The sequence below is a fragment of the Meles meles genome, chromosome 20, assembly GCF_922984935.1.
Source record: "Meles meles chromosome 20, mMelMel3.1 paternal haplotype, whole genome shotgun sequence".
NCBI classification, from domain to species: Eukaryota; Metazoa; Chordata; class Mammalia; order Carnivora; family Mustelidae; genus Meles; species Meles meles.
Genome location: NC_060085.1, coordinates 6,852,294 through 6,879,797, shown reverse-complemented (window position 1 = coordinate 6,879,797; position 27,504 = coordinate 6,852,294). Strand labels below are relative to the sequence as shown.

At 40.8% G+C, this 27,504-nt stretch overlaps 2 protein-coding genes across 2 annotated transcripts in view; both read left to right on the top strand.

Moving 5' to 3' along the window:
- ZNF699 (zinc finger protein 699) overlaps positions 1-27,504 on the top strand; it is a 415,566-nt gene that overhangs the window by 67,552 nt on the left and 320,510 nt on the right. The gene's annotated exons all lie outside the window — the stretch shown is intronic.
- LOC123932418 (olfactory receptor 18-like) lies at positions 9,604-17,044 on the top strand. Its single transcript, XM_045990550.1, has 2 exons — positions 9,604-9,612; positions 16,100-17,044. Exon 2 carries the CDS (start codon positions 16,214-16,216, stop codon positions 17,042-17,044), a length of 831 nt encoding a protein of 276 aa, XP_045846506.1. The 5' UTR covers positions 9,604-9,612; positions 16,100-16,213.

Below are 27,504 nucleotides of genomic sequence, written 5' to 3'. Positions count from 1 at the left end.
CTGGGACAATATCTGTGACAATACTCAAAGACTGTTACCAACCAGGTAGTTCATCTGAGTTCCAGTATCCAAAATTTTTTAATTTATTTATTTTTAATTAATTAATTTATTTTTATTTGTTTATTTACAGCATAACAGTGTTCATTGTTTTGGCATCACACCCAGTGCTCCATGCAGTATGTGCCCTCCCTATTACCCACCACCTGGTTCCTCAACCTCCCACCCCCCCCCCCCACCGCCCCTTCATAACCCTCTGGTTGTTTTTCAGAGTCCATAGTCTCTTATGGTTCATCTCCCGTTCCAGTTTCCCTCAACTGCCTCTCCTCTCCATCTCCCCATGTCCTCCATGTTATTTGTTATGCTCCACAAATAAGTGAGACCATATGATACTTGACTCTCTCTGCTGGACTTATTTCGCTCAGCATAATTTCTTCCAGTCCCGTCCATGTTTCTACAAAAGTTGGGTATTCATCCTTTCTGATGGAGGCATAATACTTCATTGTGTATATGGACCACATCTTCCTTATCCATTCATCCGTTGAAGGGCATCTTGGTTCTTTCCACAGTTTGGCGACCGTGGCCATTGCTGCAATAAACATTGGGGTACAGATGGCCCTTCTTTTCACTACATCTGTATCTTTGGGGTAAATACCCAGCAGTGCAATTGCAGGGTCATAGGGAAGCTCTATTCTTAATTTCTTCAGGAATCTCCACACTGTTTTCCAAAGTGGCTGCACTAACTTGCATTCCCACCAACAGTGTAAGAGGGTTCCCCTTTCTCCACATCCTCTCCAACACACGTTGTTTCCTGTCTTGCTAATTTTGGCCATTCTAACTGGTGTTAGGTGGTATCTCAATGTTGTTTTAATTTGAATCTCCCTGATGGCTAGTGATGATGAACGTTTTTTCATGTGTCTGATAGCCATTTGTATGTCTTCGTTGGAGAAGTGTCTGTTCATATCTTCTGCCCATTTTTTGATATGATTATCTGTTTTGTGTGTGTTGAGTTTGAGGAGTTCTTTATAGATCCTGGATATCAACCTTTTGTCTGTACTGTCATTTGCAAATATCTTCTCCCATTCCGTGGGTTGCCTCTTCGTTTTGTTGACTGTTTCCTTTGCTGTGCAGAAGCTTTGGATCTTGATGAAGTCCCAAAAGTTCATTTTTGCTTTTGTTTCCTTGGCCTTTGGAGACATATCTTGAAAGAAGTTGCTGTGGCTGATATCGAAGAGGTTACTGCCTACGTTCTCCTCTAGGATTCTGATAGATTCCTGTCTCACGTTGAGGTCTTTTATCCATTTCGAGTTTATCTTTGTGTACGGTGTAAGAGAATGGTCGAGTTTCATTCTTCTACATATCACTGTCCAGTTTTCCCAGCACCATTTATTGAAGAGACTGTCTTTTTTCCATTGAATATTTTTTCCTGTTTTGTCGAAGATTATTTGACCATAGAGTTGAGGGTCCATATCTGGGCTCTCCACTCTGTTCCACTGGTCTATGTGTCTGTTGTTATGCCAGTACCACGCTGTCTTGGTGATCACAGCTTTGTAGTAAAGCTTGAAATCGGGTAACGTGATGCCGCCAGTTTTGTTTTTGTTTTTCAACATTTCCTTAGCAATTTGGGGTCTCTTCTGACTCCATACAAATTTTAGGATTATTTGCTCCAGCTCTTTGAAAAATACCTGTGGAATTTTGATCGGAATGGCATTAAAAGTATAGATTGCTCTAGGCAGTATAGACATTTTAACAATGTTTATTTTTCCAATCCAAGAGCATGGAACAGTCTTCCATCTTTTTGTGTCTTCTTCAATTTCTTTCATGAGTGTTCTGTAGTTCCTCGAGTACAGGTCCTTTACTTCTTTGGTTAGGTTTATGCCCAGGTATCTTATGGTTCTTGGTGCTATAGTAAATGGAATCGATTCTCTAATTTCCCTTTCTGTATTTTCATTGTTAGTGTATAAGAAAGCCACTGATTTCTGTACATTGACTTTGTATCCTGCCACGTTACTGAATTGCTGTATGAGTTCTAGTAGTTTGGGGGTGGAGTCTTTGGGGTTTTCCATCTGTGAAGAGAGAGAGTTTGACTTCTTCTTGCCAATTTGGATACCTTTTATTTCTCTTTGTTGTCTGATTGCCATTGCTAGAACTTCTAATACTATGTTGAACAAGAGTGGTGAGAGTGGGCATCCTTGTCGTGTTCCTGATCTCAACGGGAAGGCTGCAAGCTTTTTCCCATTGGGGATGATATTTGCTGTGGGTCTTTCATAGATAGATTTTATGAAGTTCAGGAATGTTCCCTCTATCCCTATACTTTGAAGCGTTTTCATCAGGAACCGATGCTGGATTTTGTCAAATGCTTTTTCTGCACCAATTGAGAGGACCATGTGGTTCTTCTCTCTTCTCTTATTGATGTGTTCTATCACACTGATTGATTTGCGAATGTTGAACCAAACTTGCAACCCAGGGATGAATCCCACCTGGTCATGGTGGATAATCTTTTTAATGTGCTGCTGGATCCTGTTTGCTAGGATCTTGTTGAGAATCTTTGCATCCATATTCATCAGTGATATTGGTCTGAAATTCTCCTTTTTGGTAGGGTCTTTGCCTGGTTTGGGGATCAGGGTAATGCTGGCTTCATAAAAAGAGTCTGGAAGTTTTCCTTCTGCTTCAATTTTTTGGAACAGCTTCAGGAGAATTGGTGTTATTTCTTCTTTGAAAGTTTGGTAGAATTCCCCAGGGATTCCGTCAGGTCCTGGGCTCTTGTTTTTTGGGAGGTTTTTGATCACTGCTTCAATCTCATTGCTAGATATCGGTCTATTCAGGTTGTCAATTTCTTCCTGGTTCAGTTTTGGGAGTTTGTAGCTTTCCAGGAATGCATCCATTTCATCTAGGTTGCTTAGCTTATTGGCATATAACTGTTGGTAATAATTTCTGATGATTGTTTTTATTTCCTTGGTGTTAGTTGTGATCTCCCCCTTTTCATTCATAATTTTATTAATTTGGGCTTTCTCTCTTTTCTTTTGGATTAGTGTGGCCAATGGTTAATTGATCTTATTGATTCTTTCAAAAAACCAGCTTCTACTTTCATTGATACGTTCTACTGTATCTCTCATTTCTACCTCATTGATCTCTGCTCTAATCTTGATTATTTCCCTTCTTGCATGTGGAGTTGGTTTGATTTGTTGTTGATTCTCCAGTTCTTTAAGGTGTAGAGACAGCTGGTGTATTCTGGATTTTTCAATGTTTTTGAGGGAGGCTTGGATGGCTATGTATTTCCCCCTTAGAACCGCCTTTGCTGTATCCCATAGGTTTTGGACCGAGGTGTCTTCATTCTCATTGGTTTCCATGAATTGTTTAAGTTCGTCTTTGATCTCCTGGTTGATCCAAGCATTCTTAAGCAAGGTGGTCTTTAGCTTCCAGGTGTTTGGGTTCCTTCTGAACTTTTCCTTGTGATTGAGCTCCAGTTTCAAAGCATTGTGATCGGAGAATATGCAGGGAATAATGTCAGTCTTTTGGTATCGGTTGAGTCCTGCTTTGTGACCCAGTATGTGGTCTATTCTGGAGAAGGTTCCATGTGCACTTGAGAAGAATGAGTATTCTGTTGTTGTAGGGTGGAATGTTCTGTATATGTCTATGAGGTCCATCTGGTCCAATGTTTCATTCAATGCTCTTATTTCTTTATTAATTTTCTGCTTCGATGATCTGTCTATTTCTGAGAGAGGCATATTAAGATCTCCTACTATTATTGTATTCATATCAATATGACTCTTTATCTTGATTAATAGTTTTCTTATGTAATTGGGTGCTCCCATATTGGGGGCATAGATATTCACAATTGTTAGATTGTCTTGGCGGATAGTCCCTTTAAGAATTATGTAGTGTCCTTCTGTATCTCTGACTACAGTCTTTAGTTTAAAATCTAATTTATCTGATATGAGAATCGCTACCCTGGCCTTCTTTTGAAGCCCATTGGCATGAAAGATGCTTCTCCATCCCTTCACTTTCAGTCTGGGTGTATCCTTAGGTTCAAAATGGGTCTCTTGTAGACAACATATGGATGGGTCCTGTCGTTTTATCCAAAATGCAACCCTGTGTCATTTTATGGGCGCATTTAGGCCATTCACATTGAGAGTGATTATTGAGAGATAGGTTTTTATTGACATCGTGTTGCCTTTGAAGTCTTTCTGTTTGTAGATTGTTTCTATATTTCTGTTCAATGATATTTTTGGGATTTTTTCTCTTTTATAGGACCCCCGTTAATATTTCCTGCAGTGTCGGCTTGGTGGTTGCATAGTCTTTTAAGCCTTGCCGGTCTTGGAAACTATCTCTCCATCCATTTTAAATGTCAGTCTTGCTGGATAGAGTATTCTTGGTTGCATGTTCTTCTCATTTAGTACTCTGAATATATTTTGCCACCCCTTCCTGGCTTTCCAGGTCTCTGTGGAAAGGTCTCACGTTATTCTAATGGGCTTTCCTCTGTATGTAAGAAGCTTCTTTGTCCTAGCTGCTTTTAAGAGGGTCTCTCTTGAAACAAAATTCCCCATTCTAATGATAAGGTGCCGTGAGGACTTTCGAGAATCTAAAATCTTGGGAGGAAATCTTTCTGCCTCTAGTACATGAACGTTGTTTCCATTCGTGAGATTGGGAAAATTTTCATAGACAACTTCTTCCACTATATCTTCTAGACTTCTTTCTTTTTCTTCCCCTTCAGGGATTCCAATAATTCTGACGTTGGAACGTTTCATGGCATCGTTTATTTCCCTGATTCTGTTTTCGTGGCTTCTGAGCTGTTTGTTCCAGGCTTCCTCCTGATCCTTTCTCTCTATCTGTTTGTCCTCCAGATCACTAATTCTATCCTCTGTTTCAGTTACCCTAGCTTTTAGAGAATTTAGATTAGATTGGAACTCATTGAGAGCATTTTGAACATCATCCCTGGTGGCTTTCAGTTCTGCCCTAACATTGTGAACATCATCCCTGGTGGCTTTCAGTTCTGCCCTAATCAATTCTGTTTGGTCATCCATGGCTTTCTCCAACCTAGCTATTGCCTGGATAATTGTTAGTCTGAATTCCTTTTCTGACATATTGTCTATGTCGATAACCATTAGCTCTGTTGCAGAAGGCCCATCCTCTGTATTTTTCTTCTGTTGGGTATTCCTCCTCCTAGTCATTTTGGTAAGAGATGACTAAAGAGATGCAGCTGTACTTATCGATTGTGGTGCAGTCAATGTGCACCCTGGAACGCTTCTGTGCAATCAGGATTCCCCACCCAAGTGAGAGAAAAACGAAAAGAAAAAGAAATAGAGAAGAAGAAAGAAAAAAAAAGGGGAAAGAAAAAAGGAAAAAAAAAAGAGAGAGATAGGAAAAAAAGGGAAGATAAAAGAGAAGGCTCAGCCCAAATGGGCCACAAGGTAAGATTTGTGGAGTATACAAACAAAAACAGACAGACAAAAAGAGTGATAAAAGTATATGACAAGAGAAAAAAATATGTATATATAAGCAAAAAAAAAAAAGGGAAGAACCTCATCCGAAAGAACCCCAAGTATAAGGTTTATATATTATCAGGACAAACACAAATTCACAGAAACACTGACAGAAGGAAAAATTGGGAGAATGGTTATAGATTCTCAGTGTGGGTGAGGAAGGTTATTTTGATTCTTCCTGAAGGTATCTTGATGTTTTTGTTAAGGGACTCAACTTTCCTAAGTTACAGGGGGATTAGAAACTGGTTTGCCTATAGGGGTAGCATTGATTGGGGAAAGGGGATTACCTTGAAGTTTAACTCTATATGTATAGTAGGAAATAAAAATTAAAAAAGAATAAACTAGACTAAACTAAGTTAAAATTAAAAAAGAACTAAAAAAATAGAAAAGCAAAAGAAAAACACGGGTGTATGTATCAAAAAGTTCAGATTAGAAGGTTATTAAAGTATTTGATGTACTGGACATCTCAGTGTGGTGGTAAATAGGTTAAAAAATTATCTGTATGTATAAAAAAAAAGAACCAGAATATTGGTAAAGAGTTAAAAATAAAAGTTGTATTTATGAAGTAGTGGTGATTGTTCTCTTGTAGTCTTTTTTTTTTTTTTTTCTTCCTTCCTGGTTGGTTTTCTGGGGGAGGGGCCTGCCACGTGGGTTTTCAGACAATGATGTTCCCTGAGTTAGGTCCTCCCGCTCCCCTCAAGGGGGTGAGCTCTTTTTTTTTTTTTTTTTTCAGGAAACTGTTTTTTTTTTCAGCCTTTTGTTCTCTGGGGGTGTTTATGTTCTTTCATCTGCTTTCTCTCGCCTTGACAGCTTTTGATGGTTTTTGGAGGTTTAGAGGAGAGCAAACAGCACCCCAACCTCCCTCTCAGAGAGAAGCCTCGGACTGTTTTGCAAAAGCTGCTGGCAGAGTCGGTTCTGAGTCACTGTCCCTGGGGATGCAGGAGCTCCTCGTTGTACCCAAAACCAGGGCAGCGGTGGCTGTCTAGGCAGCTCCAGACCGCCAGAGAGCTTCCGAGCAGAGATCGCACACTGAGATTTTCCCGCTGTCCCGGGCTGGGAATGTCTGGTTTTTCCGGCTGCCAGAGCTCCAAGCTAGCGCCTATGAGCACCTATCCCAAGGGAGGGTGTGGGACGCGCGCGTTTCAGGATTGCCGTCTGGTCAGGCTCCCAGCCCCTCACGGGAGCCAGACCCCGCTCGTTCTCGGGCGCGCTGGCATTCAGGTGCACTGGCGGCTCAGGGACGGAGACCTGATTTCTCCGCCACACTCTCTCTGGCTCCGCACCATGGGAGGCTGTCTTGGGTCCGGGGACTTAGGTCCCTGACCCTAACCGCCCAGGTTCCCACTATTACCCCCCGCGATCCTTTGCTGTTTGTTTTTTGAGTGCTTTCAACCAGACTCCAAGTTAATGCTGGTCCCCAGACGCAGAGCACTCTCGTGTTGGGGTGTTACTCTCCGATCGGTCACCTCTGGTGGCTCCCTCCCCCTTTTGTTTATCTTCCGATATCAGTCGGACGTTCGCAGTCTGCTTTACCTGCCACTGGCGTCTTCTGCTCCTGTAGAGATCCAGACGTGTATAATTCTAATCTCAGGCTGATTTCATGGGTGGTCGGAGTTCTTTGGTAGGTAATCAGCTCACTTTAGGGTACAGGTTGAAATGGTGCCTCCTCCTACTTCCCCGCCATCTTGACTCCCCCCAACAAATGAAGTCTTAAAAGAGTTTTCACAAGAAAAAGTTTTTTTTTTTGTAACTGTGTAGTGGCAGATGTTAACTGGAATTATTTTGTTAATTCATCAAATATTATATGTGCTATATTATATATATATTTATATATATTATAATTTTATTTAATTATTTGAGAGAGAGATTGAGAGGGAGATTGCAATTGAGCACAGGCAGGGGGAGTGCCAGAGGGAGAGGAAGAGCAGCCTCCCCACCAAACAGGAAGCCTGATGTGGGGCTCATCCCAGGACCCTTGGGATCGTGATCAGGGCTGAAACCAGACACTTGACCAACCGAGCCGCTGAGGCACCCATATATGTGCAATATATGGAATCATTATGTTGTACACCTGAAACTAATATAATGTTACATGCCAATTTTATTTCTATAAAAGAAAATTCACAAAAACCCCAAAGCAGAGAGTGTTTTTGGAATGATAAAAATGATCATATCAGAGGCAAATTGATTAACTATGAATGAACATCTTTGTTCTGACCCTTAGTGGGGTGAGCAGTTTTCAGTCATCTCTGCTGAGTTCTGGTGAGAGGTATTCTAAGCAAAGGATCATGACTGATCTTTAAAGTATGAGGGTTTGTAAAACATTCCCTTGACTTCCAGTAAGTGTGGCTTACTTTCTTGCCTTCTGATCTGTTCTGTTGAGCAGTATATCAGAGAGTGCACAGGAAATGCCCACAATTCTGGTTATTTCCTGGAGTACGTTGTGTGCATTAACATCATCAACTGGATTAGAATTGAGGAAAACAATTTCATTTCCTATAGGGGCTGGATTGTGATTCAAATGGGTGATGGAAATGAGGAATAGTGTTCATCTTAAGAAGAGTTTCCCACACATCAGAAACATTTTATCTTAGGACCAGAGGTTAGAAATTAAAGGTGGAGGATACTACCACTTGTCATTTATACTTTTCCCTTTATTCATGTACCAAATACATGTTTGTTTTCTGTTTCTATTCTGTTTCTAGTATCCAGAGCAACAAGGGCTTCTTTGGGATAGGCTAAGTGTTAGCTATTGGGGATAAAATGATTAATGATTTGGTTTTGTCCTGAGGAACCCCACCTCCCAGGGACATTAATGGAGGCAGAAACCTGATATTGTAACACAGTGAGTTGAATGCTAAGATAAAGGCAGTCTGCAAAGTGAAGTACAGAATGGAGCCCCCAATTTAGCCTGACGTGATGGAGTCAGGGGGGCATTCCTGGAGGAAGAGATCCCTGGGCAAGGGGTTGTCTAGGTTGATGATTGAGTATGGGCTTATCTGGCACAGAAGGCAGCAAGGGAAAAGGTCCATATGCAAAAAGCAGCATGGGACAGAGTGCTCTTAGCAATCTGCTGAAGCACAAAGTGGGACATGGGAACAGTGAAGAATGAGGTTGGAGATGAACAGGGACCACGTCTCTGGGAACCTTGAAAAAAATAATGGATAAATGATAGGGGCCATGTAAGGCCTGTGACATGTAACATGACCTATATCACAATTTTCCCTGGTGCCTGGAGTTAAAGACAGGTTTAAGGGAGGCAAAACTAGGGTCAAAGAAAATAAGGTTGGGAATCATCACATCATTAATGTTGAAGGGAGAAAGCCACTTGTTTCAGGAAGAGGAACAAAGGCCAGAAGATGTGAATAGGTTAGTCCAATGTCTTATTAATGATTCCATGTCCCTACTTAAGGTTGAGACCTGATACCCAAGTGCAATAACACAAACTGTGAGATAGGGACTTTCGAGTTTCAGTGTCTCCCATAATATTCCCAGAGCACAAGGGGAGAATGTGAAGAGGGAACTGGATGTTGGATCTTCCTGTGTGATTTTCTTTCCCCCTTATTCACCCTGCATCTTTATATACCATAGCCTTGGATAGCAGGCAACATGGACTCTTCACTCTTGAAAATCTCTATAAGAAACATAGATGAGGTTGAAGAAAGAAGGAGGAGGAGGACAGGTCCTTTTAAAGAAACAGGAGGTATTCCCCAAGAAATAAAGGTGGCAAAGATGGATTCAGAAAGGCTCTGTCTAGGCTGAGTGAAGGTGGAGGCTCTGGAGTTTTGGAACCAGGTAGGAGAAAACAAATGGATACCTCATGGTAAAAGTCTACTAGTACCTGGAGGCATCCATTGGTACACCTCCAACTGGTAACAGTGTAACTACACAGTGTGGTACTGGAAAGTCTTATGGTATCCAAGAGTGGGTGCTCTGTTCTTCCGCCTCAACCCTATCAACGCCATCAACCACCCACTGAAATAACATGCAACAAAAGTAAAAACTCACTCACAACAGCAACTTTGAACAGGGAGTGTACCCATTTACCACTGAAGCAACTTTCCACTAGAGCTCACTAGTGACTTCAGTTTAATAGGATTTTCCTCCTCTTCAAGAATTCTTTTTTTTAAAGGTTTTATTTGTTTATTTGACACAGAGAGAGATCACAAGTAGGCAGAGAGGCAGGCATAGAGGGAGAAGCAGGCTCCCCTCTGAGCAGGGAGCCCAATGTGGTGCTGGATCCCAGGACCCTGAGATCATGACCTGAGTCAAAGGCAGAGGCTTAACCCTCTGAGCCACCCAGGTGTCCCTGTTCGAGAATTCTAAAACATCTCAACACTTAAATCTCCTTCTCATTTGTGCTCTTGATAATTTTCCTTTGTCATTTATGTACACATACATAAGCACAATTTTTTCCACACTCAATTTAATTGGGTAAATACTGAAGTTTTCTTCACATCAGTTAATGAGAAATCAAACTCTGAGTTTGTCTTCCAGTCAAGCCTTGAGATGATCCACATTTTGAACATAGAGATCTCTGAGAACCCCGAAGTATGTATGCAAGGGATCAAGTCACCAGATAACTATGGAAAAATAAACAGTTGTCTAATATAATAACACACATCACTGAACAGAAAAATGAAAACCTGTGCTGTCTCTCAAAACAGCAAAAAACCTACATCTCCAGTGCATAAATTCCAGACCCCAAATCAGGACTATAGAAAGAAAAATAGCAAGTTCTCCTTAGAGACATAAATTTTAACTGAGAAAATAGAAATTCAATAAGATTTTTGGTATAGAAGACCTAATTATCTCTAAATTATTTGATTAAGTCAGTGGCTGTACAGGTATAAAAGTCATATGTTGCTTTCTGTAGTTGAAAAAAAATGTGTCTGAATTTTACGATGAGATAAGTAACTTGGAAGTCAGAAATGAGGAATAGAAGTCAGCTTCTTCCTGAGAAGAGGAGGGGGTCTAGATGCCACCCCCCACCCAGTATATTCACTTTGCTCCATCAATTAATAAGAGCAAGTCCTTAGAGATTGGGAGAACATGGACCAATCTGGCTAATTATGTGCCAAGTGCTTTGAGCCCTCCACTGTAAACAATCAGCCTGTGCTTTCCAGCGTTTTAGTTGTCAGTCCCAGGTCAGTGGGCTCCATACATGTGTCTCTTCCTCCCAGAGCCGTCTGCTTGACGACACGCACACCGGCATCTGTCTTCCTGCCAGTCCTGGAAACAAAGCCTCAGATCTCACCAGCTCCAGCAGGGGAGAGGCAGCCAGCTCTGCAATCCTCCATCCTCCTCCAGCAGAGACACAGTACAGACCAGTGAGTAGGAAGTACAGAGGGAGTGACTGAATGCAGGAGGGACAGGGAGAGCATTGTTCCCTCCTCATCAGTCCACTGGGACAGTTGGGATAGCCAGACAGGAGGGGACCAAAATGAAAAGTTTCAACGCAAAGCCCTATGAAGACCTACTGTTGTTGGTTCTGGCAGGGACCCTAGCACTCTTATTTAGATTTCTATTTTTGTCTCTTGCTAGTTCTATTTCTCTTGGGCATCTTCCCATTAGGACTGGAAATAGGTAACTGTTCCCTATGTCCTCCAAATGATCATGAAGGTGATGATGATGGTGAGGAGGACATGATATCAGTAAAGACAATGTTGCAAACCATTAGCTTGGGACTCCATGTGCCAGACATTGAGATGAATTTTCTACATAGTTTGCAAATTTTTATCTGCATTACCAGCCTGGAAAGACAGCAGCATGTATTATCATCATTTCAGAGTTAAGCATAGGAGCATAATACTTTTTTTCACTTCCTGATTTTATTTATTTATTTTTATGTTCAACTCAACTTTTAAAAAAGTTTTTATTTTAATCCAGTTAGGAGAAGGAAGGGAAAATTGAAAGGGTGTGGGAATCAGAAAGGGAGAAAAACCATGAGAGACTGTGGACTCCAGGAAACAACCTGAGTGTTTTAGAGGGTAGGGTGGTGGGGGAATGGGATAGCCTGGTGATGGGTATGAAGGAAGCGATGTATGGCATGGAACACTGGGTGTTATATGCAAACAATGAATCATGGAATACTACATCAAAACCTAGTGATGTACTGCATGGTGACCACCATAATAAAAAAAAATAAATTGCAGTTAGTAAACATACAGTGCACTATTAGTTTCAGTTGTACAATATGTTGTGTCAACACTTTCGTATATCACCCAGCACTCATCAGGACAAGTCCCTCCTTAATCCCTTCACCTATTTCACCCATCCCCCCCCACCTCCCCTCTGGTAACCAACAGTTTGTTAGGAGTCTGTTGCTCTCTCTCTCTTTCTTTTTGCCCCCTCCTTTGCTAGTTTGTTTTGTTCCTTAAACTCCAAATATGAGTGAAATCATATGGTAGTAGTCTTTTTCTGACTGACTTCTTTTGCTTAGTATAATACTCTCTGGCTCTATTGCAAATCTCATTCCTTTGATGGCTGACTGGTATTCTATTGTATACATACAGCACATCTTCCTTCTCCATTCATCAGCCAATGGACACTTGGGCTGTTTCCTAACAACACTGTTGTTGATAATGCTGCTATGAACATCAGGGTGCATGTATCCCTTTGAATCAGTATTTTTTTAGATTTTATTTATTTATTTGACAGAGAGAGAGAGAGAGAGAGAGAGAGCGAGAAGGGAACAAAAACAGTGGGAATGGGAGAGAGAGAAGCAGGCTTCGTGCTGAGTGGGAAGCCTGAGGCAAGACTTGATCTCAGGACTCAGAGATCATGACCTGAGCAGAAGGCAGATGCCTAATGATTGAGCCACTCAGGTGCCCCATGGATCAGTATTACTGTGTCTTTTAAATATCCAGTAGTGCAGTTACTGGATTATTGGGTAGTTCTATTTTTAACTTTCTGAGGAACCTCCATACTGTTTTCCAGAGTGGCTACACCAGTTTGCATTCCCGCCAACAGAACACGAGTGTTCCTTTTTTCTCCACATCCTCACCAACTCTTGTTTCTTATGTTGTTGATTTTAGCCATTCTGACAGGTGTGAAGTAATATCTTAGTTGTGGTTCTGATTTGCATTTCCCTGATGATGAGCTATGTTGGCCATCTGTATGTCTTCTTTGGAAAATTGTCTATTTATGTCGTCTGATTATGTTTTAATTAGATTATTGGTTTTTGAGCTGTTGAGTTTCATAAGTTCTTTGTATATTTTGGATACTCACCCTTTATCAGCTATGGTATTTGCAAATATCGTCTCCCATTCCATAGTTGCCTTTTAGTGTTGTTGATTGCTTCCTTTGCTACGCAGAAGCTTTTTAAGTTTTTCCAGATCCTGGGGTAGACAGGGATGAATTCAGGTTTGAATGCAGACAGTGAGACTGTTCACAGGCTACCCAGACAGTATTCTTTCCTGCCTATCCAATTCTCAACTCTCTTTCCTGTTACTCCAGGTGAAGACCTCTCTCTCACCATGCTTTTCCCATTTGGCTGTTCATGCCAGAAGATACCAGAGAGCAGTTAGTGTCACCTGCTGCATCAACTGTAGAAAAGATGGCTGAGATGAAGGTAGAGATCATAGAGAGTGAGCTCATGACAATTCAGGGCAGCTCTCTTTCTCACCCCAGCTCTCAGATTTTGCTTCATATTCCACTTCCTCCCCCATTCCTATAATTTAGGCCCTCAATTTCTAAAAGAGATATGGGGTCAGGATGTTAGATTCCATTCTTAGTCAGGAGATAAAAAACTGTTGCAAGATTATCTTAGCAATTTTGGAAAAGACCTCTGGACTTCTGCTTAAACACTGCAGTGCAGGGAAACAGAAAAAACAAGTCAGTTCATGCACCTCAGAGACCCACCACTTGATTTTGAATCTTATCTGCTCTACTTTCATCTGTTTGACAATGGGCGAGTTCTTAATGTCTTTGAGCCAGTTTTTACAACTGCACTGAGCAAGAATTAAGATGAGAACTGAACATGTGACTAAATATGTTAGATGCATGTAGTAAGGATAAGGTAAATTTTAGGTATTGTTGTGGTTGTTACTGTCATTGTCAAGGCTAAGCACCATCTATTGAACTAAAATATCCTGTGATCAGAAGGTTCAATTTTCCCTAGATCCTGAGAGAACTTTTTTTTTTGTCCTTATGCAGGTAGATGCTGAGTGTTTGGAGGGAAGCAACTGAATCACAGTCATTTCTGATTTCCCGGAGCTTATACTTTGCTTGGCACAGTACAGGCTACAAGAACACCAGTGATCTCTGTTAAATATTGAATAGACCCTTCTTTGGTTCTCAGAAACAGGGCATAGACACCGTGGGTTCCATGCATTGGGTGCTTTGCTTCCTTTCAATGCTGTTTCATAGATCTAGATGAAAAATAAAACAGTGCTTGTCTGTATCTACACTACAGATTTTCTAAGAGACCTATCATTTTCCACTTAATAGACTCTTCATTTGAAAATTACTGGAGATTTCCATAAAGATGAAAATTAAAGAGAGAAAAAGAGAAAGGGAAGCAAAACCTATTGGATGAACTGAAACACATTTTAGGATTTCCACCCTCTCATTTTCTTTCTTTCTTTCTTTCTTTCTTTCTTTCTTTCTTTCTTTCTTTCTTTCTTTCTTTCTTTCTTGAGATGGAGAGGTGGTGGGGGCCAGACTTGATCCCTCAAACCTGAGATCATAACCTGAGCCAAAATCAAGAGTTGGACACTTAACCTACGGAGTCACCCAGGCACTCCAATTTCCATGCATTCTTGAATGAATTTTGGGATTTGATAGGCTTCTACCTCTCTGATAAATAATAAAGTAAAAGTAATTAAGCCTTTCTTTTTTTAAAAAGATTTATTTATTTGACAGACAGAGATCACAAGTAGGCTGAGAGGCAGGCAGAGAGAGAGTTGGAAGCAGGTTGCCCACTGAGGAGAGAGCCCAATCTGGGGCTCATTCCAGAACCTTCGGACCATGACCTAAGCCGAAGGTGGAGGCTTTAACCCACTGAGCCACTCAGGCGCCCCTCATTCAACTTTTCTTAGGATTGGGTTTCACCAATAAACCCACCATTCTAGTAACAATGCAAATTCTGATTTACAAACCATGACTGAGTATTGGGTGGAAACTTCTTTTAGAGGCCACACATATCTTGATATGGATAATGTTCTCCCCATTTCTAGATGGAGGATAACAGCACAGAGAGGTTGGGATGCTGACATATTCCCCATGTTTCGTCTGATTCCCATCCCAGGGCTCTGTGCACTCCACCAGTTTAGAATGCTTTCTTTCTTTTCAAACATGCTTTAGTTCCAGATGAGCAAACAGAAATAGGACCAACAATTCCTTGTCTTGGGATTCTGTGAGTTCATCTGTGATTTAGGGAGTTGCGGTAAGTAGTTTACAGGGGCCTTTACTACATGAACATTATAGATCATAAATTTTCTATAAGGAGTCAAGCATTTTGCAGCCTATTTTGGAAATCTGTGATATAAAAATACTATTCTTTATCCATATAGGCAACTTCCTTTGTATTTATCATGGAAAGACCACTGGAACACAGACTTCGGGGATCTTTCTGATTCTATACCCTGATAATAAAAGCATGAAGTTGATTTTGTCTATACTTTCCATTCGGAAAACAAATGTAGATAATTAATAGTAAAATTGTACATATATTGATTTTTTTACAATGTTATCATCTTTTATGGTATATATTATACAAATTGTCATTTGTGTAATGTGGAGGTGGGCACAAGAATTTTATTAGGAATACTGTAATAAGGGACACCTGGGTGGCTCAGTCACTTAAGTGTCCAACACTTGATTTTGGCTCAGGTCATGATTTCAGAGTCCTGAGATGGAGTCCCACATTGGGCTCTGTGCTCAGTGCGAAGACAGCTTAAGGTTCTCTCTCTCCCTCTACCTCCTCTTGCTTATACTCTCTTTCTCTGTGTGTCTCTCAGAATAAATAAATATTTTTTTAAAAAGGGGGATATTGTAATAAGAAATTAAGAGATAATAAAGTTCATCTTTTAGGTAATACTATGCCACTTTGGAAGTGCTTGAAATAGATGTATATACCTCACAGACACTTAAAACACATTATTGTGGTAAGTGAGATCTCCAGAAACAATATGTATATCATTATAGTATTAAGTAAGTTTTTAAGAAAACTGTTTATGGATGCATAAATCAATACTAATAATATGGAAACATTGAAAGGAAAATGTAGGTACCACATTCATGACAGTGCTTGTCTTGGGGCATCTGAAATGCAGGGGAATGGGATCATGCAGTGAAGGCAAGAAAGCTCAGTTTTTACTGGCAACAAATATGAGTTCTGAAGTCAAGTATAACTAGGTATTTCAATGTTTGTATATTTGTATGTTTCTCTAACATTCTCTGGCTCAATGTCTTCACAGTGGGTACATATAGAAACAGGTAAATAACTGAGACAGCAGTAAGGAAAGAATTATAAGAAGAGTTTACAATTGAGAAATGTTGCTGAAGGTAATGGGATGTATGCTGGGAAATTGCAAATTCCTTGCATCAAAATAGGTGCATTTAGCTGGGTGTCTCTACACTTGTTTTGTTTATTCAATACTCTCTTCTCTTTTGAGAGGTGTCCCAGCTGCCTGGAACAACAGAATCTAACAGCTGTCTCAGAGTTCCTTCTCCTGGGCCTCTCAGATGATCCAGAACTGGAACCCATTCTCTTTGGGCTGTTCCTGTCCATGTACCTGGTCACCTTGCTTGGGAACTTGCTCATCATCCTGGCCGTCAGCTCTGACACCCACCTCCACACACCCATGTACTTCTTCCTCTCCAGCCTGTCCTTGGCTGATATTGGTTTCAGCACCACCACAATCCCCAAGATGCTGGTGAACATTCAAACACACAGCAAGTCTATCACCTATGCAGGCTGCCTAACTCAGGTGTCCTTTTTTTCCCTGTTTGGGTGTTTGGACAATCTGCTCCTGGCTGTGATGGCCTATGACCGGTTTGTGGCCATTTGTCACCCCCTGAACTATGCAGTCATCATGAACCCATGCTTCTGTCGCTTGTTGGTCCTGATGTCATTTTTTGGCAGCCTTTTGGAATCTCAGATTCATTGTTTGATGGTGTCCCAACTCACCTTCTGCACAAATGTGGAAATTCATCATTTCTTTTGTGATGTACCTCAACTCCTCCACCTTGCCTGCTCTGATATATCCATCCACACCATACTAATGTATTTTATTAGTGCCATCTTTGGTGGTGTTCCCCTCTCAGGGATCTTCTGTTCTTATACACGAATTGTTTCCTCCATTCTGAGAGTCCCATCCACAGGTAGGAAGTACAAAGCCTTTTCTACCTGTAGCTCCCACCTGTTGGTTGTTTGCTTGTTTTATGGAACAGGTGTTGGAGTGTACCTCAGTTCATCCATCTCCTCCTCCTTCAGGAAGGGTGCAGTGGCCTCGGTGATGTACACTGTGGTCACCCCTATGCTGAACCCCTTCATCTACAGTCTGAGGAACAAGGACATCAAGAGGACATTGTGGGGGACAATCAGCAGAACAGTCTAATATCAGCATTTGTCTTAATCTTTCTGGGTTCATAGAACTGCAAAATGCAGGAAGTCAACAACAACAAGAAATTCTGAACTGCAACCACATGGTATATATAAGTATATGGATCTCTGCTTTTTACTTATACAACTATTCCTGTTAGTATAGCTCTAATGGAATTGGGGGATTATTTTGGACTCCCCACTTAAATCATAGTCCCTGCAGGATTATTTATATCTGTACCCCTCTCTCTTTATGCATTGCCCTGGACTCTTGGTCATGAGCAGTCTTGTTTCTATCATTGCAAAATAATCATTACTCTCTCTTGTTTTGTTCCTTCTTCAAATTTTTTTTTTACTTATTCATTTGAGAGAAACTGCCCAACAGGGGGAGAGGCAGAGGGAGAAGCAGGCTTCCTGTTGATGTGGGAGCCCATTGTGGGGCTTTATCCCAGGACCTGGAGATCATGACCAGAGCCAAAGGCAGAGTAAACATCCGAGACACCCAGGTACCCCATCTTGTTATTTTCCTATGATTCCACGCCCCCCTACCTACAGCCATTTGTTAGGAGGATCTAAATCCTATGTTAAGGTCCAAAACACCTAATACATTTTTGTGCCGTAATGATCTTGATCAGTTTTTTTAAAAAATATTATGCCTCTATCAAAAAGAATGAATAAACAACTTTTGTAGCAACATGGACGGGACTGGAAGAGATTATGCTGAGTGAAATAAGTCAAGCAGAGAAATTCAAGTACCATATGGTTTCACTTATTTGTGGAGCATAACAAATAACATGGAGGGCATGGGGAGATGGAGAGGAGAAGGGAGTTGAGGGAAACTGGAAGGGGAGATGAACCATGAGAGACTATGGACTCTGAAAAACAACCAGAGGGTTTTAAAGGGGCAGGGGGGTGGGAGGTTGAGGAACCAGGTGATGGGTAATAGGGAGGGCACGTATCGCATGGAGCACTGGGTGTGGTGCAAAAACAATGAACACTGTTATGCTGAAAATAAACAAATAAAAAAAAAAGACCCAAGCTGAGATGAAGAATCAAATGCTCAACTGACTAGGCCTCCCAGAGCCCAATTTTGACCAGATTTCTGGGTGAATAGGGTAACTATTGAATGTCCTTCTGAAGCTGAAATGAGACACTATTAATATTGAGTTTGAATAAATAGTTATCAAGTTTCCTGGAACTTCCCTAGGAAAACTGGGGTGTACAATTCCCAAGGAATAGATGGGAGAGAATCTACCTGAACAGAGGTGATCCTAATTGTCCTTCCTATTCCATCTAATTTCTCCCCAGTTGTATTTTATCACTAGACACAAAGTGACAATTACTGTATACTTCCATTTATATAAGATTATATCACTAGACACAAAGTGACAAATACTGTATACTTCCACTTATAAAAGATGCCTATAGTAATCAAATTCACAGAGACAGAGAATAGAATGGTGGGAACCAGGAGTTTGGTGGAGGGAGAAGGGGCATTAGTGTTTAATGGGACAGTTTCAGTTTGGGAAGGTAGAAAAGTTCTAGAGATAGATGGTACTGATTGTTGTGAATGTACTTACTACTACTGACCTATCCGCTTAAAAGTGGTTAAGGTGGTAAATTTTATGTTATTTTTCCACAATTAAAAACAACAGGGGCACCTGGATGGCTCAGTGGGTTAAAGCCTCTGCCTTCGGCTGGGGTCATGATCCCAGGGTCCTGGGATCCAGCCCCACATCGGGCTTTCTGCTCAGATGGGAGCCTGCTTCCCTTCTCTCTGCCTCTCTCTCTGTCTACTTGTAATCTCTGCCTGTCAAATAAATAAATAAAATCTTAAAAACAACAACAAAAACCATGACAACAAAGATCTCCTGTTAGAAATAAGGGACATGTTGCTTCAAATGTTGGGTGTTCCTAAACCCTTAGCAATCAACCCCTATAGGGATCTGCTTCAGCAAGGTCATGCCTCCTTCTTGGGGCAACCCATATCTGATAACTGTTTTATGTGGGGGGTGTAAACTTTTGTACCCTTTGCCCTAATTCCAGCCAACTCTAAGACATCATCTTAACTCCAGGCTCCCTGCTGGTTTTTGGAGGTCTTGGATGGACTTCAGTTTGGCTCAACTTTTTCCAATGTTCTTCCTTGTTGCAAAGAATTTGCCAGACCACAAGATTGCCCTCCTCTCTCACCCCAGCCACAAGTTCAGGGGTCTCGAGGTCCACTCTCACATCAGACCAGTTGAATACAAATTTGGGAACGGTTTCACATTCGATGATTTGCTAGAATGATTCAAACTGAGAGGACTGCCTCAGATTTGATGATGAACTGGAATAATTCCTAGAACTCAAGAAGCAGTATACTATGATTACAGTTTTATTACAGCAAAAAGATACAAATTAGATTCAGCCAAAGGAAGAAACACATAATACAAGGTCTAGAACATCCCATATGTGAAGCCTTTCGTTGTGACAATACTCAAAGACTGTTACCAACCAGGTAGTTCATCTGAGTTCCAGTGTCCAAAATTTTTATTGAGGCTTTGCTTTGTAGATATGATTAGTTGATTATGGCCTATATGGCTGAGCTCAATTTCCAGCCTCCTTCGTAAGACTGGGCTAATATCTCTTTCCCCAAAGCTCCAGCCTTTCATCACTTGGCTGGTCTCTTTGGCATGGCCAACCCTCATCCTGAGCCATTTATTTAGCATAAACTATGAGTTGTGGCCTATGAGGTCCTCCATGAATAGTCAATCACTCCAGATCACTAGGAAATTTCAAGTGTCTAAAAGTTACCCCTGGGAGCTGGGACAAAGCCATATCTCTCTTAGATGAGGCCAAATTCCTTATGACGCATTTGCCCTTGCCCAGTTGTTGATTCCAGGAGCACTGCCTGGTAAACATCCTGTGTGCTAATCGTTGTTTAATAGTCTGCTTCACGAGGAATTCCATGTCGGACACCTTGTTACTAATAACATTTATTTGAGAAAAATTTAAAAACAGTTCCAAGGTAGTTGAAATGGCCTATAATATTCTTTGAATTACAAACCCAACACTAAGCTCAGGAATGGGAAAATTCAATGAAAGGAGAAGAGGAACAGGAGCATTTATTCATTCAATGTCTCCCCAGGGGCAACAGGGAGGCACCCACTGAAAGGCTGAAGGGCTCTGGAAACCCAAACTCAGAGTTGTTTGGAAATGCACTCAATAAACATATGGAGAAAAGTTCAACCTTGCTAATAACCAAATAAATGATTTTTTTTTCATTTTTTTTCCATTTTATTTATTTTTTCAGCGTAACAGTATTCATTCTTTTTGCACAACACCCAGTGCTCCATGCAAAACGTGCCCTCCCCATTACCCACCACCTGTTCCCCCAACCTTCCACCCCTGACCTTAGTGAAATAAGTCAATCAGAGAAAGACAACTATCATATGATCTCCCTGATATGAGGACATGGAGAAGCAACCTGGGGGGGGGGTAGGGGGATAGGAGAAGAATAAATGAAACAAGATGGGATTGGGAGGGAGACAAACCATAAATGACTCTTAATCTCACAAAACAAACTGGGGGTTGCTGGGGGGAGGTGGGATTGGGAGAGGGGGAGGGGGCTATGGACATTGGGGAGGGTAAGTGCTATCGTGAGTGCTGTGAAGTGTGTAAACCAAATAAATGATTTATCCATCAGTGTATATAGTCTGTTTGGACTTAAAATGTGATGAGAGAAATTGAGATCCTGGATTTATGCTTTATGAGGGCAAATATTTTTGTCTTTTTTTTTCACTTCACTCCTGACACATCAACAATAATACAATAATAGTAAGGGACATTAACACTCCCCTCACTGAAATGGACAGATCATTCAAGTAAAGATCAACAAGGAAATAAAGGCCTTAAATGACACACTGGACTAGATGGACATCACAGATATTTTCAGAACATTTCATCCCAAAGCAACAGAATACACATTCTTCTCTAGTGCGCATGGAACATTCTCCAGAATAGATCACATCCTGAGTCCTAAATCAGGTTTCAACTGGTATCTAAATATTGGGATCATTCCCTGCATATTTTCAGACCACAATACTCTGAAGCTAGAACTCAATCACAAGAGGAAATTTGGAAAGAACCCAAATCCATGGAGACTAAACAGCATCTTTCTAAAGAATTAATGGGTCAACCAGGAAATTAAAGAAGAATTGAAAAAATTCATGGAAACAAATGATAATGAAAATACAATGGTCCAAAATCTGTAGGACACAGCAAAGGCAGTCCTGAGAGGAAAATATATAGCAGTACAAGCCTTTCTCAAGAAACAAGAAAGGTCTCAAGTACACAACCTAACCCTAAACCTAAAGGATCTGGAGAAAGAACAGAAAGAAACCCTAAACCCAGGAGGAGAAGAGAAATCATAAAGATCAGAGCAGAAATCAATGAAACGGAAACAACAACAACAAAAAACAACAATAGAACAAATCAACAAAACTAGGAGCTGGTTCTTTGAAAGAATTAATAAGATTGATAAACCCCTGGCCAGACTTATCAAAAAGAAAAGAGAAAGGACCCAAATAAATAAAATCATGAATGAAAGAGGAGAGATCACAACTAACACCAAAGAAATACAGACAATTATAAGAATATACTGTGGGCAACTCTACGCCAACAAATTTGACAATCTGGAAGAAATGGATGCATTCCTAGAGGAATAAACTACTACAACTGAACCAGGAAGAAATAGAAAACCTGAACAGACCCATAACCAGTAAGGAGATTGAAACAGTCATCAAAAATCTCCAAGCAGATAATCATATCAAAAAATGGGCAGAAGATATGAACAAACACTTCTCCAACGAAGACATACAAATGGCTATCAGACACATGAAAAAATGCTCATCATCACTAGCCATCAGGGAGATTCAAATTAAAACCACATTGAGATACCACCTGACACCAGTTAGAATGGCCAAAATTAGCAAGACAGGAAACAACGTGTGTTGGAGAGGATGTGGAGAAAGGGAAACCCTCTTACACTGTTGGTGGGAGTGCAAGTTAGTGCAGCCACTTTGGAGAACAGTGTGGAGATTCCTGAAGAAATTAAGAATAGAGCTTCCCTATGACCCTGCAATTGCACTGCTGGGTATTTACCCCAAAGATACAGATGTAGTGAAAAGGAGAGCCATCTCTACCCCAATGTTTATTGCAGCAATGGCCACGGTCGCCAAACTGTGGAAAGAACCAAGATGCTCCTCAGTGGACGAATGGATAAGGAAGATGTGGTCCATATACATGATGGAGTATTATGCCTCCATCAGAAAGGATGAATACCCAACTTTTGTAGCAACATGGACGGGACTGGAAGAGATTATGCTGAGCGAAATAAGTCAAGCAGAGAGAGTCAAGTATCATATGGTTTCACTTATTTGTGGAGCATAACAAATAACATGGAGGAACAAGGTGGTGGGTAATAGGGAGGGCACACATTGCATGGAGCACTGGGTGTGGTGCAAAAACAATGAGTACTGTTACGCTGAAAAGAAATTTTAAAAACTGAAAAAAAATAAAATAAAAATAAATAAATAAATAAATAAATAAATAAAGACCCACAGCAAATATCATCCTCAATGGGAAAAAGCTTGCAGCCTTCCCGTTGAGATCAGGAACACGACAAGGATGCCCACTCTCACCACTCTTGTTCAACATAGTATTAGAAGTTCTAGCAACGGCAATCAGACAACAAAGAGAAATAAAAGGTATCCAAATTGGCAAGGAAGAAGTCAAACTCTCTCTCTTTGCAGATGACATGATTCTTTATATGGAAAACCCCAAAGACTCCACCCCCAAACTACTAGAACTCATACAGCAATTCAGTAATGTGGCAGGATACAAAGTCAATGTACAGAAATCAGTGGCTTTCTTATACACTAACAATGAAAATACAGAAAGGGAAATTAGAGAATCGATTCCATTTACTATAGCACCAAGAACCATAAGATACCTGGGAAGAAACCTAACCAAAGAAGTAAAGGACCTGTACTCGAGGAACTACAGAACACTCATGAAAGAAATTGAAGAAGACACAAAAAGATGGAAGACTGTTCCATGCTCTTGGATTGGAAGAATAAACATTGTTAAAATGTCTATACTGCCTAGAGCAATCTATACTTTTAATGCCATTCCGATCAAAATTCCACCGATATTTTTCAAAGAGCTGGAGCAAATAATCCTAAAATTTGTATGGAGTCAGAAGAGACCCCGAATTGCTAAGGAAATGTTGAAAAACAAAAACAAAACTGGCGGCATCACGTTACCCGATTTCAAGCTTTACTACAAAGCTGTGATCACCAAGACAGCGTGGTACTGGCATAAAAACAGACACATAGACCAGTGGAACAGAGTGGAGAGCCCAGATATGGACCCTCAACTCTATGGTCAAATAATCTTCGACAAAACAGGAAAAAATATTCAATGGAAAAAAGACAGTCTCTTCAATAAATGGTGCTGGGAAAACTGGACAGCGATATGTAGAAGAATGAAACTCGACCATTCTCTTACACCGTTCACAAAGATAAACTTGAAACGGATAAAAGACCTCAACGTGAGACAGGAATCTATCAGAATCCTAGAGGAGGACATAGGCAGTAACCTCTTCGATATCAGCCACAGCAACTTCTTTCAAGATAAGTCTCCAAAGGCCAAGGAAACAAAAGCAAAAATGAACTTTTGGGACTTCATCAAGATCAAAAGCTTCTGCACAGCAAAGGAAACAGTCAACAAAACAAAGAGGCAACCCACAGAATGGGAGAAGATATTTGTAAATGACAGTACAGACAAAAGGTTGATATCCAGGATCTACAAAGAACTTCTCAAACTCAACACACACAAAACAGATAATCATATCAAAAAATGGGCAGAAGATATGAATAGACACTTCTCCAACGAAGACATACAAATGGCTATCAGACACATGAAAAAATGTTCATCATCACTAGCCATCAGGGAGATTCAAATTAAAACAACATTGAGATACCACCTGACACCAGTTAGAATGGCCAAAATTAGCAAGACAGGAAACAACATGTGCTGGAGAGGATGTGGAGAAAGGGGAAACCTCTTACACTGTTGGTGGGAATGCAAGTTAGTGCAGCCACTTTGGAGAACAGTGTGGAGATTCCTGAAGAAATTAAAAATAGAGCTTCCCTATGACCCTGCAATTGCACTGCTGGGTATTTACCCCAAAGATACAGATGGAGTGAAAAGAAGGGCCATCTGTACCCCAATGTTTATTGCAGCAATGGCTACGGTCGCCAAACTGTGGAAAGAACCAAGATGCCCTTCAACGGATGAATGGATAAGGAAGATGTGGTCCATATACACAATGGAGTATTATCCCTCCATCAGAAAGGACGAATACCCAACTTTTGTAGCAACATGGACGGGACTGGAAGAAATTATGCTGAGCGAAATAAGTCAAGCAGAGAGAGTCAAGTATCATATGGTCTCACTTATTTGTGGAGCATAACAAATAACATGGAGGACATGGGGAGATGGAGAGGAGAGGGAGTTGAGGGAAACTGGAAGGGGAGATGAACCATGAGAGACTACGGAGTCTGAAAAACAACCAGAGGGTTATGAAGGGGCGGCGGGAGGGGGTGGGGTGGGGTGGGAGGTTGAGGAACCAGGTGGTGGGTAATAGGGAGGGCACGTACTGCATGGAGCACTGGGTGTGATGCCAAAACAATGAACACTGTTATGCTGTAAATAAGCAAATAAAAATAAATTAATTAATTAAAAAAAAACTGAAAAAAAAATAAAATAAAAAGGTCAGGGGTGGGAGGTTGGGGGAACAGGTGGTGGGTAATGGGGAGGGCACGTTTTGCATGGAGCACTGGCTGTTGTGCAAAAAGAATGAATACTGTTACACTGAAAAAATAAATAAAATGAATAAATAAATAAATAAATAAATAAATAAAAGTGCATTATTTTGGTCATTTATGAAAGCAATCAACAGAGTTTACAAATTCACTCCTGAAGAAGGAGTGTATACCTTGTTTCCTCAAAATTTCAATGCTATGACAATATTTGGTGCAGAACTCTTAAATTTCCCCACACCTAACTCTAAAACAGGATCACAGCTTTGCTAATCAGAGACTTGTCCACATACCATCATCCTAGAGTTTGCTACAAAAGTAGACTCTCTGGGCCTCCCAGGACCTGTGATCAGATTCTGCATTTATAGTGGGACCTGTGTGGATTCACAGGCACATTGAAGTTGGAGAGATGCTGTTCTTGATGAATTTCTCATGTGTTATGGTTCATATTTGTGGTAGGATAACATTTTTGGGGTGCTTTCCTTTGGATTGTAGGTGTTCAAAAGCATCCATTCAGAGATCACCAGACATCCCCAGGGTCAAATTATTTTATGACTGAAGCAAATGCCACAGAGCTTGAGAACTAGAAACAACCTGAAAGAATGACACTCAAGGCCCACCATAGAGTCACGTATTCAGTGTGGACAGATCATTAGTTAGCAACAAGCACCATGTCTACTATTAAGATTTGAGCACATAAATGTACTTCCTTGGGAATAAAATGTTTATAAAAGTAAATCAAACAATCCCTATGAGATGCAAGCTCATGTTATAGTACATAAAAATATCTAAACACTTAGATGTTTAAACACTTAAAAGATGTCTAAACACTTAGATAGTTATAACATTTGTTATAACTATCAACCATTTTTTTATTTGTTTATTTTCAGCATAACGGTGTTCATTGTTTTTGCACCACACCCAGTGCTCCATGCAATACGTGCCCTCTCTATTACCCTCTACCTGGTTCCTCAACCTCCCATCCCCCCGCCCCTTCAAAACCCTCTGGTTGTTTTTCAGAGTCCACAGTCTCTCATGGTTCATCTCCCCCTCCAGTTTCCCTCAACTCCCTCTCCTCTCCATCGCCCCATGTCCTCCGTGTTCTTTGTTACGCTCCACAAATTTATGGAACTATCAACCATTTTATGACAAAGGAGCTGTGATAGCTCTTAACTTGTATAAAGTAATGCCTAATTGTAATGGCAAATGTATTTTTTGAGCCAATGTGTGTGATGGCCAAGGTTTATTATCAGCAGAACCCTCTTCGCTGACTTAAAAAAGAATAGACCCTGTTTGGAGACAGCAGGGCTGGGTCCACACCACATGTTAATTCTTTGATGATAAAGAGATCTAATCCAGGTGGGTTACTAGGTCTTAGATTTGAAGAAAATTATAACTTGGAGCTGAGATAAGATGCTAGGAGACTCATATATCAAAAAGGGGGCAAGTTCAGAGAAAGGGAGTAAAAGGAACTTAAAAATTACCAAAAACTGGCTTTGCTTGACCTCTAACCCTGTCTTTTGGAAATTGAGATCCATTAGGAAAACATCCTTTCCGTCCAGAGGACTTTTCCACTTGGGAGTCATGTGCTTAGAGACTGGAGTCACAAAAGGGCACTGTGACTAATGAGCGGATACAAAGAGCTCTAAATACCTCCTTGTCTCCAGTCCTTCAGCCTGTGCAACCTTGGATATGAAAGCATGCTCCTTGTCTGTTTGTTCCAAATCCCAATCCTGGCTGGTGTCTGATGCTTCAATCCCTGCTGCCTTGGATGAGGACAGAGCTTTTGGCCCTATCATCTGCTCTCTACGGAGGAATTCAGACTTCCACAGTATACCTTCCTGTCAGACACCCCAGCCAGGTGAGTCCAACACCCCAACTGATGGTGGATGACAGGGCCAGGGAGAATGGAAGCCAGGAACATTGGCCAGTCATCACCTGAGAGCCAATTCAACTTAGCACAGAGCAAAAGATCCCTGTGTTTGTTTGTTTGATTGATTGATTTATTCAGGGTTAATGTCAGTTTCTCAGAGTGACTGCTACTCGCACTTTTGAAGGTCTTTCATATTCTTTATCGTTAAATTGCTATTATTACAATGCCAGAAAAAATATGTTGAGATTGTTAAACTCAATGTGTGATTCTAATCCATTGTGATTCTGTCCTCTGAGGGTCATTGATCACTGTCTGAAGGAAGCTTTGCCTGTCACAGGGGAGATGGGTGTATGGAGTGTAGGGTGTCTAAACACCTTACAAGGCACCCCACCCCAGAGCAGGATCTGTCCAGCATGTCCATGGCGCAGAGACAGAGAAACCACGAGGTAAAAAATATCAGTATTTGGAACACAGCTGTCTTCAGGTTCTGACTTCAATCTTGTAACAACTTACTTTTCTACCAACAAATTCACAGCAACCCCTTAGCCACCAGTTTAAAATTTCCAACCATGAAGAATATAACAGCTCTATAAATTTGTTCCTCAGGCTGCTGGTGATAAAGATGTTTCTTGCTGTTCTTAACTATCCCTCAGTTTCAGGCAACTTCATATATTTGATTACCATTCTCATTGGTTTTTACTATTATATGCCTATATGTTATTCTCTTTCTCCCTCTTA

What these genes read in the sequence shown, in the direction of transcription:
- LOC123932418 (XM_045990550.1), top strand. Translation starts at nt 16,214, where the DNA reads ATGTACCTGGTCACCTTGCTTGGGAACTTGCTCATCATCCTGGCCGTC.